General features: G+C 35.3%; 1 protein-coding gene across 4 annotated transcripts; it reads right to left on the reverse strand.

Moving 5' to 3' along the window:
• Positions 1-396: 396 nt before the first annotated feature.
• LOC100808168 (diacylglycerol O-acyltransferase 2D-like) lies at positions 397-13,057 on the reverse strand. 4 transcript variants are annotated; one of them, XM_041010429.1, is made up of 10 exons: positions 12,603-13,053; positions 12,410-12,484; positions 12,173-12,288; positions 10,453-10,559; positions 10,214-10,369; positions 2,156-2,242; positions 1,851-1,948; positions 1,286-1,373; positions 781-866; positions 397-706 (listed from the first exon to the last, which is right to left on the reverse strand). In XM_041010429.1, the coding sequence occupies exons 1-10, from the start codon at positions 12,824-12,826 to the stop codon at positions 682-684; spliced, it is 1,062 nt and encodes a 353-aa protein (XP_040866363.1). In that variant the 5' UTR covers positions 12,827-13,053; the 3' UTR covers positions 397-681. The 4 variants fall into 4 exon arrangements, with proteins under 4 accessions (XP_040866363.1, XP_040866365.1, XP_003548798.1 ...); XM_041010431.1 differs by having other exon boundaries at positions 477-706; positions 12,173-12,258; XM_003548750.4 differs by having other exon boundaries at positions 477-866; positions 12,173-12,258; positions 12,603-13,057.
• Positions 13,058-17,785: the final 4,728 nt, after the last annotated feature.

The raw sequence follows: 17,785 nt of genomic DNA on the forward strand, positions 1-17,785 counted from the left end.
GATCACTCAACTAATGTTTAAACAATGTCAAATGGGTATTCAAATTATATCATAGAGGTGTACAAGTCAAAATAAAAAATGTGACATGATATGTCTAACATGTATGAATTGTCATAATCATAAAACATTTGACAGGCTACCACAACATTCTAGAGAGATGTCCGTGATTTCTAAATACAAATCTAAAATTTTAGCTTTTTTATATAGAAAATAAGTTATTTCTAAAATAAGCGGGATGTTTGAGATTAGGCTTAAATTTAGAAAAATAAATAAATTATTTTTATGAAGCTGAATGTTTGTGGCTTATGATTATTTTCTTTCAACTTGTTTTTTTTAATCTATTTTTATACTATTGTACTATGTAAAAGCTAATATTTTGTTGCATACAAACAAAAATTGATGATGATTATAATCGATTATTGAAATAATCTATCTTTTACAGTTGTCCCAAACACACCCTATGTCATAAAGTAACATTTTAAATTAATCTAAGATTTATAACTATTTCTGATATAAATCGTGCAGACTCAATAGGAAGTTAAACTAACACAGTTTACATGATTAATTACCCGTGACTTCTAAAACAACAGAGATGACTCCCTTCTCAATCAATCAACAGCATTGTTTTACCTCTCCCCATTCCAAATCCAATTATCATGAACTAATCACTCCACTCCATCTTCAAAACTCCCAAATAAAGCCTGACCTGAGAGGAGATAAGTGTAATTAACCCCATGAAAATATGGGTCGAAGTTATGACCATATCAAACAATTCTCAACTCAAGGTTTGGATATCCAGCTCGAGCTTTGTGTCGTTCAAATAGATCTTGAAGTGCTTCAACAAACTGGCTATGTATTTTGGCAACCTAAAACAAAGTAAAGGAAATAAGAGATAAAAAAGTTTAGTCATGTGTAGCTGAAATTTGTAAATATCTTGCAGATCCCATACCTTGCAAGTACGTATCTAGAAATAGTTTATTCATATTATGCAAAATTGCAATTCTTGGATTATAACCATCTGTAAATTTTGCTGTACTAGAGCCTAAAGGACTACAAAACAAAGTTTATTCCATGGAAATCAAAATCTTCTGCGTAGGACAAGAGAAGATATGCCTTTCAAAGTTAAAACCAGACGGAAGTTTTCCATTCTTCCAATATTTCTTTACTATGTTGGCAACTTTATAAAAAGATGAAAAGACAAACTTTTTTAACTAGAAGATGACATAAAGTTACTATGGATACTTGGTGAATGCCAGTTAAAATAAAGAGGCATGATAGTATATACCTCCTCAGGAGTTGGCTCGGGAGTTTTCTCGAGCTCAATTGGTCTACCCACTACCACATGCATTGGATGTTTAAAGGGTATCGGAGATCTGAAGAGAAGAGATAATCCGTGTTAAAAATGAGTTCCAGATAACAACTTCTATGATACTAGTTTAAGCTTCATACTGATAAACTGGTCAAATGACTGCTGTCCGCAAATCAATGATTTCATTCTATATAAAAGACTTGTGTGTATAAAAAATGCTAAAAACTGACTGTAAAAGGCACATGCATGCTGAAAAACATTAATTAATCCACCTTTTCCAATTCTTAGCAGATATTTTAAGCTGAACCAAACAAAGCCGACCTTTCCTACTATGTACCAAACTGACTCTCAAATTGGTTTGACATTTTAGAAATGGCTTATTCTATAGTTCCATCTTGTTGAATTTAATTCATTGAACAACCTCAAGTTTGAATTAAAAAAATTAGCTTTATTCATCATGCAAAACCCCCTTGACTAGCGGAAATAGGAGTAAAAGAGATCACAGGAAGGTAGCAAATTCTCATTTAAAAGAAACACATACCCAAAAATTCCCCAAAAATATACTGGGGAGAACTTGACAGCCCTCGCAAAATTCAGAACTAACTTCCCACCTGGTTTCCACCACTTATAGACATTTGACTACAGCAAAATTGCACCAAAGGGAATTGATAGTTTATTTGATTGAATAGACAAAATCACAAACATAAATTAGCAACATTAGCAGATAGGAAAATAATACAAGCAACATTTTAGTTTAAGAATTTTCTGCAGCTAATATCTTGGAATCAGCAAATGGTGCGTGATTTTTCCTTAAGAATATAAGATAAATGGACAAGAAATAAATACCTGACCAAAGCAGAAAACTGGAACCAGGGGTTTTCCCTTCTCCATTGCTATGCGGACAAATCCTCTCCTTGATTTAAGAAAGGCAATCTAGAAAGCAAATAATTCTTAATATTGTTAACCTGTATGAATATAGATCAAATTAAAGCAGTTTCATATCATAAGACCCATTTTATTTGGAAACCTTTTCTGCCTATCTGTACAAACAGTAGAAACAAGTTAAATGCAACCCAAACCAAAGAGTAAAAGATACCACCCAAAACAATCCGCAAGAATAGCCACCAAATTATCTAACCACTAAGATGATGTACTTATCCTGAATGTACTCTTTGCATAACTTTTTATGCATTTTGTGACAGTACAATGATTCAATCATAAAAGAAGCAAACATGTGCAATGACAAGGTGCTTAATTGGTAGATTGAAATCAGTTGGACCCATTGCAGTAATCAAATTGAAATGACTTCAGCCAATGTCAGAATTCAAACAAACAGAACTGTGATGGCAGCAATGATCTTTAGCTTTGCATGCATGAGGCATATTAAATGAAAGATTTGTTTCACATTTTTATTACAATCATCACATAGTGCAAGCAGGTATGAGTTTGCTGCCACTAATAGCAACCAGTAGTAACATGGCTCATGTCTACCTCATTAAATTGCTTGTCATTTATTCTAAATGGCATTATCTCCATTTAAACCAATAGCCTAATGGCATTGCTGCTCAATTATTCTAACTACTATGTCGTTGTTGGTCATTGTATTTCTTAACTTATAGGTCTTGTCCTTCACATGCAAACTTTCTGTTATAGACCAGCAACCACAATTACACCAGCAAATACAGGGGACAACACAGCCAAGCACCAACACTGCCCAAAGGCCACCTCGCAGAATCATCAAACCGCAATATCTCAGGGATTTTGTCTAAAAGAATTCTGTTAGGGAATTATGATGTGGCAAGCTAGGATTGGTTAATCGATTAGCTACTTCCATCTGCCCATTTGTTTGAGGATGATAGGCAGTACTCATCTTCAATTGAGTGTCTGCTTTCTTGAACAACTCCTTCCAAAAGAAGCTCATAAAAAGTTTGTCTCTGCCAGAGACTATCGAGGCGGGAAACCCATGCAGTCTCACCACTTCTTTAATGAATAACTCAGCTATTTCCTTAACTGTATAAGGATAACTGAATGCAAAAAAATGAGCATACTTAGTCAGCCTATCCACTACCACTAAGATAGTGTCTTTCCCTTGAGCCTTTGGTAACCTCCAATGAAATCCATTGAGATATCAATCCTGGAATAGGTAGAGGCTGCAGAAACCCTGCAGGAGCTAATGTACTGGCCTTATTTCTCTGGCAGATTTCACATGCAGCAACATCGTCCCTTATAATTTTCTTCATTCCTTGTCAAAACACCACATTAGCCACGCTCTTGAATGTTCTAAAAAACCCTGAATATCCTCCCAAAGGGGAATTATGCAATTCTTTCAAAAGTAGAGGGATTCTAGTGAAATTTCTTGACAAAACTAGTCTATCCTTGAAGTATAGTTTACCTCCATGAATGGTATATCCAGGCTTCTCTTCTGTTTTAGTTAGAATCCCTTAATAAATTCCATATAATTGAGGATCAGCTTGTATTTCTTCCTCCCAATCAGCCCATTCCTCCTCTTGCACCAACGAAATTGCTGAAAATGAAAACTGTTTGGATAGTGCATCAGCCAATAAATTCTCCTTGCCTGGTCTTTAATGAATATCAAAATCATAACCAATCAATTTAGTAGCTCACTTGAACTGTTCTTCACTCATAAGCCTCTGCTCATTTAGGAACTTCAAATTCCTTTGATCAATCCTAATTAAAAATTTCTTTCCTAGCAGATAATGCCTCCATTTCTTCACCGCTAACACCACTGCCATCAGTTCCCTCTCATATACTTACTTGAGTTGAGCCTTGTCTGATAGAGCCTCGCTTCAAAAAGCTAAAGGTTTCTCTTCCTGAAATAAAACTGAACCCAGTCCAGTTCCTGATGCATCAATTTCCAAGATAAATTTTTTAGAGAAATCTGGTAGTGCCAAAATAGGAAGCCTGCTCATTGCATTCAAAGGTTGTGCAATTTTTCCATAATCCTTTACAAATCTCCTGTAATGCCCTGTTAACCCCAGAAATCCTCTTAATCCTTTAGCATCCTTAGGTCTAGGCCACTCAGCCATTGCTGCCAATTTACTAGGGTCAGCTTCCACACCTTTTCCTGAAATATTATGCCCCAAATATTCCAAAGAATTCCGACCAAAATTGCATTTTTTTCTTGTTCACCTACAATTTATGTTGCTGCAAAACTTGTAAGATTGCCTTCAAATGCAGGTGGTGGTCCTCAAGGCTACTACTATATACAAGTATATCATCAAAAAATACTCATGCAAACTGCCTTAAGAAGGGTTGAAGCACCTCATTCATAAGTGCCTGAAAGGTGGATGATGCATTAGTCAACCCAAAAGGCATGACCAAGAATTCATAATGACCCTTGTAACATCCCATTTTTTGTAGACTAATTTAAAAGGAGTTGTTATTTGTAAATAAATAGAGTTTTATGATAAGGTTTTTATAATTGAATAAATAAAGAGAAATAAGTGTATTAAAATAATGATTTGAGAGAAAATAAAAAGAGTATTTTATTTATTTGTTTGATAGAGAATAAAATAGAGTTTTGTTTTTATAAAATAATAAATAAATAAATAGATTAAACCTAGCTATAAATAGTGTTAGGTCAGTTTTTACACTGACGGGTGTCTCTTTTTTCCCTCATTTTCGTTTTTCCTCTTCTCCTCCACAAAACCCTTTCTTTTTCCCGCAGCCCACCAAAGCTATCTCAGAAAAATGACGATCTCGGACTCATTCACCGTTGGATCGTCGTGAAATTTGAGCACCACGTTCGCAACCCAATTCAGAACATTCTCACCGTTGGGAATTGTAAAAACATCTCAGAGCTAAGAGAAATACCCTTCGCACCGTAGCTTTCTCTTTTCCCGCAGAAACCCAAAACGGTCTTAGTAAAACTACGATTCCGGTTTCGTTAACCGTTGGATTTTCATGAAATTTGGATATGTTGTTCGAAATTAAAGTGCGCACACTTTCACCGTTGTGATTTGCGAGATAATATTCGTGGAGGGAGAAAAAGGAATCGCATGAAGATAGTACAAATGGAGGCTTTAATCCTTTCTCCGTCTCGCTGACGTCTGGGAACTCTATTGGAACAGTCGGAAGAAAAACTGGAGGAATCTCAGGGAACCGCTAGAGATGCCGCTATCGATGTCGGAAGACACGTGAGTCCGCTTAGAGGTAAGGGATGAGTTATTCACAATTGGGGGTTAGTGAGAACATGTGTAGGGATCCTTAGAGGATTAAATTGGGATTTTATTTTGGGATGTTTATTAAATTGCAATTTTTCCTTTATGATTATAAATAAAATATTGATGTTCTGATAAGAATTGCTTGATAAATTGTGCTCTTGATATTTGTATATTTTGATCTATGATTTTGATATAATTGTGTAATATTATTTGAGAGGTTTTAGTCCCCAGGTTGTAATAGTCTTTTGTATAAATTGTTATATTGAGGATATGAAATGATGATTCAAATTGTATGTGATGAATTGAACATGTGATGAATGACGGAATACATGTATATTGAGATGTATATTGTGTTGTGAGCTATGAATTGTGCAATCACACAACTGTAAGACCCTTTAAGGGCGACAAGTTTTGCGCGACAAGTATTGTGATGGGATCCATTGTGGGAACCCGACAAATTTTATCACAAGCGCGACGAGTTAAAATGATTTTGAAAATAATTGAGTAGTTGTGTGTATTGCATAGTTCATAGGTAAAGTGAATATGCTTCATGAGGTGTGACAACATGCTATTTTGAGATTATACCATTGTAATTGAGATCGAGTGTATATGATAAACTAAGTATGCACGTGATTGAAATGTTGTGTGCATTGAATTGTAAACTGTGGATTGTACAATCACACGACTATAAGACCCTTTAAGGACGACGAGTTAATGCTAAGACCCTTTAAGGGCGATGAGTTAATGCTAAGTCCCTTTAAGGGCGACGAGTTAATGCTAAGATCCTTTAAGGGTGACAAGATAATGCTAAGACTCTTAAAGGGCGACGAGTTAAAAATATTTGAGAACAATTGAGGAGTCGTGTATTTTGTACAGTTCATAGATAGAGTCTGTGTGCTAAAATATTTTCTGGGTTGGACCTGAATCAAGAGGGAGAGGCCCTAATGGACTCTTCGGAGTGTAGGTCTTGGGGGTCACCCGGTTTGAGTGCTCCTTTAAGCCTATGTTGATCCCATATGGTTGGAGCATTCTCGCAAAACACTGTGACCCTGACTGGTTTCCCTATGATATTACCTAGTGAGAGTGACTTGACTTGCTAGTGTGTGGTTTGTCTTGTCATGTACTCCTAGGCGGCCGATGAGGTTTTTCACTGACATGGTACCACATTACATATAGGATTGAGTCTTAGTGTATCTACTGCATAACGTTTGTGTATTGTTCTATATTGATTGATTTGATGATATGGTATTTAAACTATTGAGTACGCAAATGTTGTGAAAATGAATGAGACGTGTGGTGAAATAACGTGAGTTATACTCAAGTAAATTGTATTTTGTTATATAATATTTATACTTATATGTTGTTTTATTTTTCTCTATTAGTTAAGAATGTGATAACTCACTCCCTGTGTGTTATTTGTGTTTGGATCCTGTGATGATCTTGAACCTTGTGTTCGGAGGAGCAAATGGCTAGGTGAAGTGCTTTAAAGAACTTTGTGCTGAAGAACGTTGGGACACAAGGCTCTGATAAAATGTGACAGTGGGGCATAAGTTTTACGTTAGTCTATTTTATTTTATCTCACTGATTTAACAAAATATTTTTGTAAATTTTGATGGCCTTATTGAGTCGAATAGGTTTTAATAAGTTTTAATTGATAATAGTGAAGTGAATGTGAACCTTTTACCCGTGCGAATTTGGGTATTTGTAGGGCCTTAAGTTGAGGATCTTGGTTCCCTCCTGGATAGTGATAGCATGATCTCTTTCTTGATGCGGTGGTAGCCCTTGAGGTTCCTGAAAAACTTGTTCAAACTGTGTCAGCAGCTGTACCACCAGGTCAGGAACTGCTTCCCGACCCTTTTCTCCTTCCACCCATTTTAATTCCACCACAAACCCTTGGTCAGATTCTAGCATGGTCCCCTTGATCATTTTCATGCTAATGGCAGCTTTTATCAACTCTGGTTCAGCTTTCAATAGGACTTTTTTATTCTGCATTGGCACTGTTAATGTCAATTTCTCAAAATTGGCCTCAATGGCCCCTAATCCAGCCAGCCATTCCATTCCTAACACCAAATCCACACCACCCAATTCAAACAAATAACAATTCTGTGTGATTTGTAAATCTTGCAATTCAATAGGCAAGGATCTACACACTCCTTGACACCTAACCTTGTGTCCATCTCCTACTTCTACAGAATATAAGCCTGTAGGGGTTACCTTCAACCATAGCTCCTTAACTAACTTTAGCGATATGAAGTTATGAGTGGCTCCACAATCAATTAGCACAATCACCTTTTTATTCTTAATTTTTCCCCACAACTTAAGAGATTTCCGGGTGGTAAAACCCCCAATACTATGCGGGGATAATTGGTGAAACTTTCCTCTCTCTTCTTCTTTATCCTCCCCTTGTAGGCTCCTAGGATCTCCTTCTTCCTCCTCTTCCATAATAATCAATCTAAACTGTCTATTTTTGCACACATGTGTAGGATTATACTTTTCTTGCATGTGAAACACTCTCCTTTCCTCATCTTTTCATTTACCTCCACACGAGACAAATTGTGGAACGTCCTTCTACCTTTCCAATCACTTGTCCCTGTTTTTACAACATTCTAAAGGTCAGACACCTTATTGTTTGCTGGCTGCCAATCTCTTACCCCCTTCTACCCCGAATGAACAGTTTCCTGCAAATTACTCCCCCTCACATTACCCACGGGTAACTTCCCTAAAATTTTGTTCTTATCCTCCACTCTTCGAGCCTTAACCATGGCTTCCATCAAGTTCTTTGGCTCATGAAACCTTACTTCAGTGCTAATTTCTTCCTTTAACCCCTTGAGAAACACTTCCACTAGAAATGGCTCCTCCAACCCCTTCACCATTTCAACACACTTCTCAAATTGACCAATGAATTCCTGCACTGTCTCTTCTAGTTGCATTGCCAGCAGCGCTTGAAAAGGATTTCCCAAGCTTGAAGCCTGGATGGAACCTTTGAGTGACAGCAATCTTGAACCCATCCCAAGAATGATTTGGGTTCCAAGATTCCCACCATTGGAACCAACCCAAAGCTTCTCCATCCATCGCGATCATCACTGCTTCCAGCTTGTCCTCTTCCCTAACTGCCCATAACCGAAAGTATTGCTCAATCTTGGTATCCAGCCCATTGGATCCTCACCATCGAATATGGGCAATTCTAAATTCCTCCACCGATTGCCGTTGTGCGCTGCCATACCTTCATCCCCTCCGCTCGCCTAAACTGTATGCACATTTGTCGCTGGAGATTTTTTCTCCCACGCCACTGTCAACCTTTGGATCATCCCTTCGATCGAGCTCAGCCGCGATTCCACTGCTTCGCGATTCTCCTCCATCGCTTTCTCCATAGCTTCCATGCATGTCTCCATTCTTGCGTTCACCTTCACCACCATTAACAATTCTACGCTCCAAGATCAGAACTCCAGTACCAGTTGATAGAACTGGACCAGAACGAGGGAATTCGTTTTATTTGAATTAGAATGCTACAACTCAAGGATTACACACCCTGATGGATTCGAGGTCTATCACCTTCCTATTCTCTTCTCAATTTCTGTTCCCCCCGTAACTAACCCCTGCCACAGCTATTTATAGCCTCTTATCTAACCACAATTGGTTATAACTAACTAACTAACAGTTAGTTATAACAAACTAACAGTTATCTTAGCTGTCCTACAACTGACAGCTCTCTATCTAACTAACAGCTATCTTAGCTGTCCTACAACTGGAAGCTCCCTAACTCTTCCAAGGGTATTTTCTAACATACACCTTTCCCCATCTACTTTCCCGTCTATCGTTTGCCTACGTGGAAACGGGTATGGGACAGTAGGAGCAAGGATAAAAGGGAGGAACGGATCCTGGAGCATTTTGGGCCCATGGGCAGGGAGGAAGCAGACCCCTCAAAGTGTCTGTAACCATATTCATTTCTGTTTTTGAGAGATTACAGATGTCTAGCTCTGCTGCAGGGAGTTACTCTTCATATTTTAAAATAGAAATCCAAGTTTCTATCAGCATTTGCAGTGAATATTTCTTTCTGGTTCAAAAGCTTCTAATACAGTATTTGTGTAATAGATAAAACAAGCTTGATCAACCTTTTTGTGTATTAATAATTGAGCATAATCTGAAAATCCACAATTATATACTCTCTCATAATCAACATTATCAAATATCAAGAATCAGATAAAACTTAAGAGTGTTATTGGCTAATCTTACTGTCATATCATAGCTGAAACATTTCAGGCTACTGATCCTAAAATTGAGTCTATAGCCTGTATAAATGAATCAAAAGAATGTATTTTTCCCATTTTTCTATCTAAACTAGATATATATAATATATTAGACATGAAATATCAGAGATGGAAGAAACCAAAGTGTTATGACTATCAAACATATCCCAGTCAAATGGTAATTCAGCCCAAGCATTTGCATGGTCAGGGAAAATGCCTATACCAACATATTACTCCAACTTTTTTTTTTTTTATCAGCAAAGATAATAGTATATATATTAATGAGAAAGAAGTACCAGAGGTACTAAGTACATAGGTAGGTTACCATACACATGGTTCCATAGAGACATATTACTCCAACTTGACATCAGTCATAATCATATATATCCAAAAGAATAAACATTTTCAGTTAGGATTAAAATATACATACAGTTAAGATGGTGAGGGAGTGTGAAAACTGAAAAGCAATGTACCTCAGAACCATGCTCAATGAGAAATGCTTCTTGCACTCCACCAGGTATCAAGATACAACTATAGCCAGCATCCAACAGCGAGGTAAACCTTTTCTTTGTCACTGGCGTTAGACCCAACCATGTCCATATGTGTCTCAAAAATGGTGTGTAAAATATCTATTTGTCAAGTGTAATAAGAAATTTTTTAAATTATATCCTCAATAACCTTCACAACAAAACAGAGTCGATAAAAGCCTTACCGCACTGCTAGCAAGAACTTTTATTTTAGGAAGAGGCATAAAACATGTGTTGTCAGCTAATGCAACAACTCCAATTGGCAAAACTGAATGTGGTTCATAACCAAAAACTGCACGAAAAGACATACTGTTGTTAATTTTCATGAACTACTAACAATTAAATTTGGCTTAAATATGTTTAAGGTCTCTAATAAAAGACCGAATTTTGTTATGGGTCCCTAATAAATTTTTCATTTTTTTGAGCCTTTAATATATTAAAACTTATGTTTTGAGTCCATGTAGCCAGTTAAGTGATGACATGACACCATCACAATTGTTGATAATGTTAGGAAAATCAATTTGTAAGGTGACATGTCATCACTTAACTGATGACAGGGACTCAACAAAAATTTCAATATATATGGAACTCAAAACAACAAAAATAAATTATTAAGGACCTAGAAAAAAAAATAGTCATTTATCATGGACCTTAAACATATTTAAGCCAATACAAAAATGCGAGTCATCATCATAGAGAGAGATTAGCTTAAAATTTGTAAACATGTTTCAGATCTAGCTCTGCCCAAGGATAAGCAAGAAATCGCTTCATCCAGGACAGTTAGTCATATTTATACCATGTCAATCAAGTCTTTAAAATAAAAGAATTGTTTCATTTTAAAATGAATCCTATTATAAACCGGTTTGGAACATTAATAGTTAAAAAAATTGTTTGGGCAGAGGTATTGGCGCTATAATGGTCTATCCACAAATTATAAAAATTAAACATATTTTATTAAAGTCAAACCTTAATTAATCAAATTCATAATTCATATTTGTCTATGTACATTTAATTGATGACGAATTAAGAAACACAAATGCTAACTAGTATACTCAGAGCAATGGTAAAAGAAACAAATAGAAAGTTTATATTGAAAAAGGAAATATTTATTGTATCAAAAATACAAAAACCATTGAATGCATGCTGTTATAGGCGCAATTATAAACATTTAATAGGGTGTATTTAATGCTCCTTAATAGCTTGCTGCCAGAAGCTTTAAGAAATTAAAACTCAAAACAGTTACTCAGCAATTTAAAGTACCAACAGTACCACCCAATCTAGTATGGCCTTCTTCAGAATATTCAGGCTAAGTTATACTTTTCACAACTGTCAGTCTGTCACCCAGCATCGAATACGAATGAAGCAACCAAAGGGAACAATAATCTCAAGTCTCTACCTTCCTATATCAATAGTTCCACTTTTTCCTTTCCACCAATATCAAGTCCACATACCCAACTTATTCAAAAAAGAAAAAAAAAACAATTTCAAATTTCTTGCCATTTTTAAAGAAAAAAATTGCTCATGAGATGAGAGTTACCACTCACTTCTATACACTAATTTAGGGATATCTCTAGTCAATATGAAATCTCCAACACATCTCCCTTACACCGAGAACTGGAAATATGCAGATGATATGATAACAGGTGACTCAATAAGCCCAACAATAACCACTAGGATAGGATCTAATACCAACTTAAAATTTGAGTTTGAACCAAACCCAACACCCCCCCTCCCCCCTGCCCCCTCTACATACACTATCTTGATCATATCTCTAAAATATTCTCCAAGGTGAAACCACACAAATACTAATTGACCGCAAAGAATGGGAAAGCCAAAGCAAAGGTGCACTTTCTTCTAAGAAAATCCCTCAAAAGTAAAATTTTGAATGAATAGTTTGGGACACACCATAAGCACGACTGGGATGAAAAGCCTTCATATCCTCCACATGAAGCGTGATGGGAAAGTAAGCGCAAACGTGCTTGCATATGTACCTGAAACACACCCAAATTTTTTTTTTTCTTCTGGAGAAGACATTTTTTTATTCAAACACAAAAACAAGATACTCAAACTGTGTATCATGAAAAGCATAATAATAATAATAATAATAATAATAATAATAATAATAATAATAATAATAAGTACCTGGATAATTTTCTACCGAATTTGCTCTTTTCATCAACAGGAATCACCATCAGCACGAAAAGCAAACCGAAAAGTCTGGCATAACAACCTTCTCTTATTAACATCACACACAGAGAGACACACACGTGCATGTATATATACACACACGTGTGTGTAATTTCAAGGGAAGAAGCTAAAGGAGAGACAAACGAACAAGAATGCTTTGTGGAGAGAGAGGAAGAAGATTGCGAAGAGCACCAACGCGGCGTTGAAATGAATGGTTCCGAGCCACAGCGCCAGGGCCAAAATCGTCTTTAAATAATTTGGTGACGTATCACCGAACACCTCACTTCCCTTGAACACCTTCTCCCCCTCCGCCGCCGACGCGTCGCCGGAGCTCCGCCGTGGTTCCTCTGTCGCCGCCGCCGTGCGCTGCATGGTTTGATTGCCGAATGTAAGAAGGAAGTGTTGTGTTTATGAAGGAACAAGGAAGCGGCGTGGAGTAAACAGGGGAAAGTGTGAGGGGCAAAAATGTCATGTGGATTTTCGTCTCTTCTCGGAGTTTCCATCTTGTCTCGTGTCTTAATATTTTTTTTATTTTATTTGTTCGGAAAACAGACAGTCATTATGGCACATGGAAACGTAAATGGCGAACGCTATACTTTGTCTGAAACGATGGAGTGTTCATTGTTTGTTTATTTATTTATATGTGATTGGATAAATCCACGTAGGCATAGTTATGAAACTGACTCTTTTTAAAATAAAGGCTATAAAAAGGTTCTAGAAAGAAAACTAAAGTGGGAAAATAGATTCTTTGATTAGAACTTTTGGCTCCATGTAAATTCACAATTTTTATAATTTTAATCTTTTTAAGTTTATTACTCACACTTAAATTTATGATTTCTATTCAAGGATTGTATTTTATGTATAATTAAGTTTATATTTTTTTTTTTACAAACTTGATATAGATTAAAGATTATTGATAACTTTATTTTTATTTTAAATTAAATTATTTAAAAAAGAAAAGAAACGAGAGAAGGGATAGAAAATAATGGGAGAGTGGGAAAAGAGAGACCTGAGAGGGTTAATTTGGAAATAAGATATTTTTTAATTATTCTTTCACTTAGTTTTTTTTAAATTTCTTAATTTTTATACAAAAAATTAAGGGACTGTTTGAATTATGATTTTTTTTTTATTGCAGAGATGGTGTATTATTTTTATTTTATTTTCTGTTCATAATAGTTGCTTAACTTAAGGCCAAGAAAAACTAAAATAAGTTAGGCTAGAAATCAACTAAGAAAATCTTTTTCCTCCCATCTTTTCTTAAGAGAGCCTTGAGTTTAAGTTTAAACAAATAAAAATATGTTTGAAAGATATCTAAATTAACCATAAAATTTAAGGAAATTTGTAAATATGGTGCAACAGGGAAATTGTGTAGTGGACTGGTGAGCCAACCTTGCCTACTCTCACGATATTGACATTCATATGCCTCCAAGACCTCCTTTGGGTAGTTATGTATTGCTCCCTCAAGATTTACTTTGGAGTTACTTTTCTGCGTTTGGTTAGGTTGTATATACTTGTGGGACTCCCCTTGACGGAATAAAAGAAGTAATAATTAGTTAATATTAATGTATAGAAGAAAGAATAGTAATTTTTTAACTACAAAGAATAGTAATTAAGTTTATATTATTTAAAGTGGTTAAAATTCATTTTAATACATTATTAAGCTTCGACAAAATTTTAAACTAAAAAAAACTAAGTTTATACTAATATTTATAAATTAAAATATGATTTAAAATATTAAAATTGAATTAATATGATTTATTTAATTTGTTTTGGATGAGCTTAAAATCCTTTTCTAAATACCTACAAATCTAAAACTCTCTCCAAAAACTCTCACACTCTTATTGATTCTCTCCTTCATCACTCCACTCTAAAGAGGTTGAAGAATCTTGAATCATATACTCAAGAACATATTTTCTCTTCTTTTGGAGCTTCATAGTAGTCCTTAGAGTGACAAGGTCATCCTTCTTTCTTTCTTTTCTCTTCTATTTTTCCAGGAAGAGAAAAGAAAGGATTTTCTTACCTAAAGGTTATGTTTGGTTTAGTGATTTGGAGTTTGATATTTGACTCTCGTGTTGTTGTGGTTGGTAGACAAAGAGGAACCTTCTCCTTTTTGCCAAAGTATCTTCCTTTCATCTCTCTTCCTCTAAAGTTAGGAACTTAAAGAACCTATAGTTAAAGGAAACTCTATTCTTTTTCTTATGCCTTGGTACTTTATGATGACTTGATATGTTGTTAAGAATTTATTTGAGGGTTAAGAATAGGTATTAGGTGACATTGGGTTTTTAAAAGTTGAATTAGTAATTTTGATTGATTGTGATTTGTTGATGAAGATTTTCTATCCTAGACTTGTTTTGGTCTTGATTATGTCTTATAATTGATGAAAAAATGTTTCAAATTATTCGATTGATGAATTGGTTGTTTAAAGTTTAAAAAATGATGGATCTCGAAGAAGAATTAGAGTTTTTGCATAAATCTATTATTAATCCCCTAGCAAGAATACCAAATCAAACAAGTAGTCATGGTAAATAGAATATTGTTCCCCCAAAGACTTGCCTCAATTCCTAACACTTTCATTTTTTTTCTACTATTTAAACAATCAAATTTTTTATTCATTGCTTGAAATTATAAATTAGAAAAAGGTTTTATAACAAATAGAAAAAATAACTTAAAAACCATTTTTTTTAAGATTTTGATTAAAACTTATAAATCAAAGAGAATTTGAAAACAAATATTTTAAAACCGTTGGGAATCATGAGTTACACAAACACCAATCTCATATAATAAAAAAATTAATTACATCCCAATTTCATAATTCATAGTTATATATAAAGACAACATTGCTTCTTATCCCAAATTCATTAGGAATAAAAATTCTTAATTTTACAACTTACTCCTGCTAACCAAGTGATTTTAGTAACTCAAGAAAGGGAATGAATTGAGTTACTATGAACCTTTAATCCCAAAGGAATTGAATATATCTAAATTTATATAATCTTTAAGAGAAGGAATGAATTTATACTTTTGTTGGAAAATGACAATGCCATATTAGGATTGGGCAACTTCGATGACAAGGAAGTACCTGAGTGAACCCAAATCCATGGTCTGAAATTGACTATGAAAGTGAGACTTAAGCCAGAGAATGCCATCAAAGTCATTGCCAATGATGATGGTGTCATCAACATAGACAATAAGATAGATGCGTAGACCAGATAGAGAATAAAGGGAAAATACTGAGTGATGAACTTCACAATGAGTCATACCAAACTCAAGTAGAGGAGAGATAAAATGACCAAACTAGGCACGAGAAGATTACTTCAAGACATAGAGTGAGCCGCGAAGCTTACAAACAAGGAGTGAGCCACCTGAGACTGTAAATTTGGATGGTTGATCCATGTACACCTTTTTTTTGTAACTCATTATGCAAGAAAGAATTTTTTATGTCCAACTGGTGTAGAGGCCAATGTCAGATGGTGACCATGACAAGAAAAAGCCGAAGAAAGGTGATTTTGGCCACAAGAGAAAAAGTGTTATCATAATCAAGATATAAAATTTAAGTATAGCCCCTAGCCACAAGGTGAGCTTTCTAATGATCAATAGTGCCACTAAATCAAATCTTCACTGTATAGATTGATCAACACTCAACTGTGGTTTGTTGGGAGGTAAAAAAAGTAAGGAGCAAGCTCCAATGTGTTGTTGGCATCCAAAGCACCCATTTCTGTCAACATTGCTTGTTGCCTATTGTGATCAACCATAGCTTCACTTTTAGACTTAGGAATAAACCCATAATCCAAAGAATAGATAAAAGAGAAATATAAGGGAAATAAATAGTCACAATTAAGAGTAAAAGCATATAAATGATTAGGATTATGAGTTGATGAAATACCTTTGCGCAGTGTAAAGGGATGTTCAGGTCTAGGCGATGGTGGTGGCTGGACGTTTGAAGCAAGAGATGATGTTGGAGGATCATTGGGTGGTGTTGTCAATGGTGCCTATGTTAATTGGTATTAGGTTTTAGTGGAGGTGGAGTAAGACATGGTAGAGTAGGAGTAATGATTGTCACTGAAACAACAAGTGGAACCTCCAAAGGAACATTTTCAACTATGAAAGAAAAGAAAGAAGTAGTATAAAAACAAGTAACATCAGTAGAGACCGGACACTATTGAAGTTGAGGAGCATCAGTAACCTTTCTGGAGGCGAGAGTAACCTAGAAAATTATATTTTAGGGACTTGGCAAAGAGTTTATTTTTACTTGGAGTGAGATCATGGACAAATCATGTACTCCCATAGACACGGGTAGGAACAAGATGGAGGTACTATTAAGGATTCTAGATGGAGTAAGAAACTTGATTATCGAGAACCGATGAAGGCATGTGGTTCATTAGATGATAGACAATAAGAATAGCATCCCCCCCCCCCCCCAAAAAATGAAGTAGGACTAAAACTGGGAAGACAAATAGTGTTTGATGTGGTGATTTTTGTGCTCAACAACACCATTTTGATGTGGTGTGTGGATACATGGTGTTTGATGAAGAATCCCCTACAAGTTTAAAAAGGACTAAAACTGGGAAGACAAATATTCCTTTGCATTATCAATTCATAAAATTTTAATTGAAGAGCCAAAATGATTTGAATCTTAGCATATAAACTTTGAAAAATATAAAAAAAAAAATCAAAATGATTCTTCATTAGAAAAACCCAAGTACAATGAGAGAAATCATCAATAAAAACATCCTAATATGGAATAGACTAGACTAGGACCTTAAATATGAGAGTCAACTAAAATAAAAGGTGACACATCATGCTTATTGCCATGAGGACCATAACTGCTACGAGTATGTTTACCTAGTTGACACGAGTTGTACTGAGATGACTTACCAGTGGACAAATTAGGAACTAACAAACACAATTCTCCAGACTTAGGTGCCCAAGGTATTGATGTACGAGAGTTAGAGAGGAAAGGGAGACATAGGCAACCAGAGGCATAAATTGATATAATCCTCCAGACACATGTCTAGGGATAACAAGGGGTAGGATCTGGGTAGGGTCCAATAGTACCCATCCCATTACCCGCTTTTTAAAAAAATATGCATACCCAACCTCATACCCGCGCATGTAGCAACTTGAATCTTTATCCTCGTACATGTTGGGTACCTATATATCCATACGTGCACTTGTGACCCGCACTTTACTTATGTATAAAGTTAATAAATCAATAAAAATATATTAACTTGAAAAATTACTACACATAAATTAAAAATTTACTCTTAAATAATCCAAATATATATAACATTAAAGTATCTGAACATAATATTAAAAACAAACAAACAACAC

The sequence above is a fragment of the Glycine max genome, chromosome 16 (assembly GCF_000004515.6).
Source record: "Glycine max cultivar Williams 82 chromosome 16, Glycine_max_v4.0, whole genome shotgun sequence".
Classification (NCBI taxonomy): domain Eukaryota; kingdom Viridiplantae; phylum Streptophyta; class Magnoliopsida; order Fabales; family Fabaceae; genus Glycine; species Glycine max.

Excerpts from the sequence above, each read along its gene's own strand:
- LOC100808168 (XM_041010429.1), bottom strand. The coding sequence starts at position 12,826 with ATGCAGCGCACGGCGGCGGCGACAGAGGAACCACGGCGGAGCTCCGGC. Across the intron at positions 12,485-12,602 it reads TCTCTCCACAAAGCATTCTT|ACTTTTCGGTTTGCTTTTCG; the intron begins GTTCGTTTGTCT and ends TTGTTATGCCAG. Across the intron at positions 1,949-2,155 it reads CAGTTTTCTGCTTTGGTCAG|TCAAATGTCTATAAGTGGTG; the intron begins GTATTTATTTCT and ends ATTTTGCTGTAG.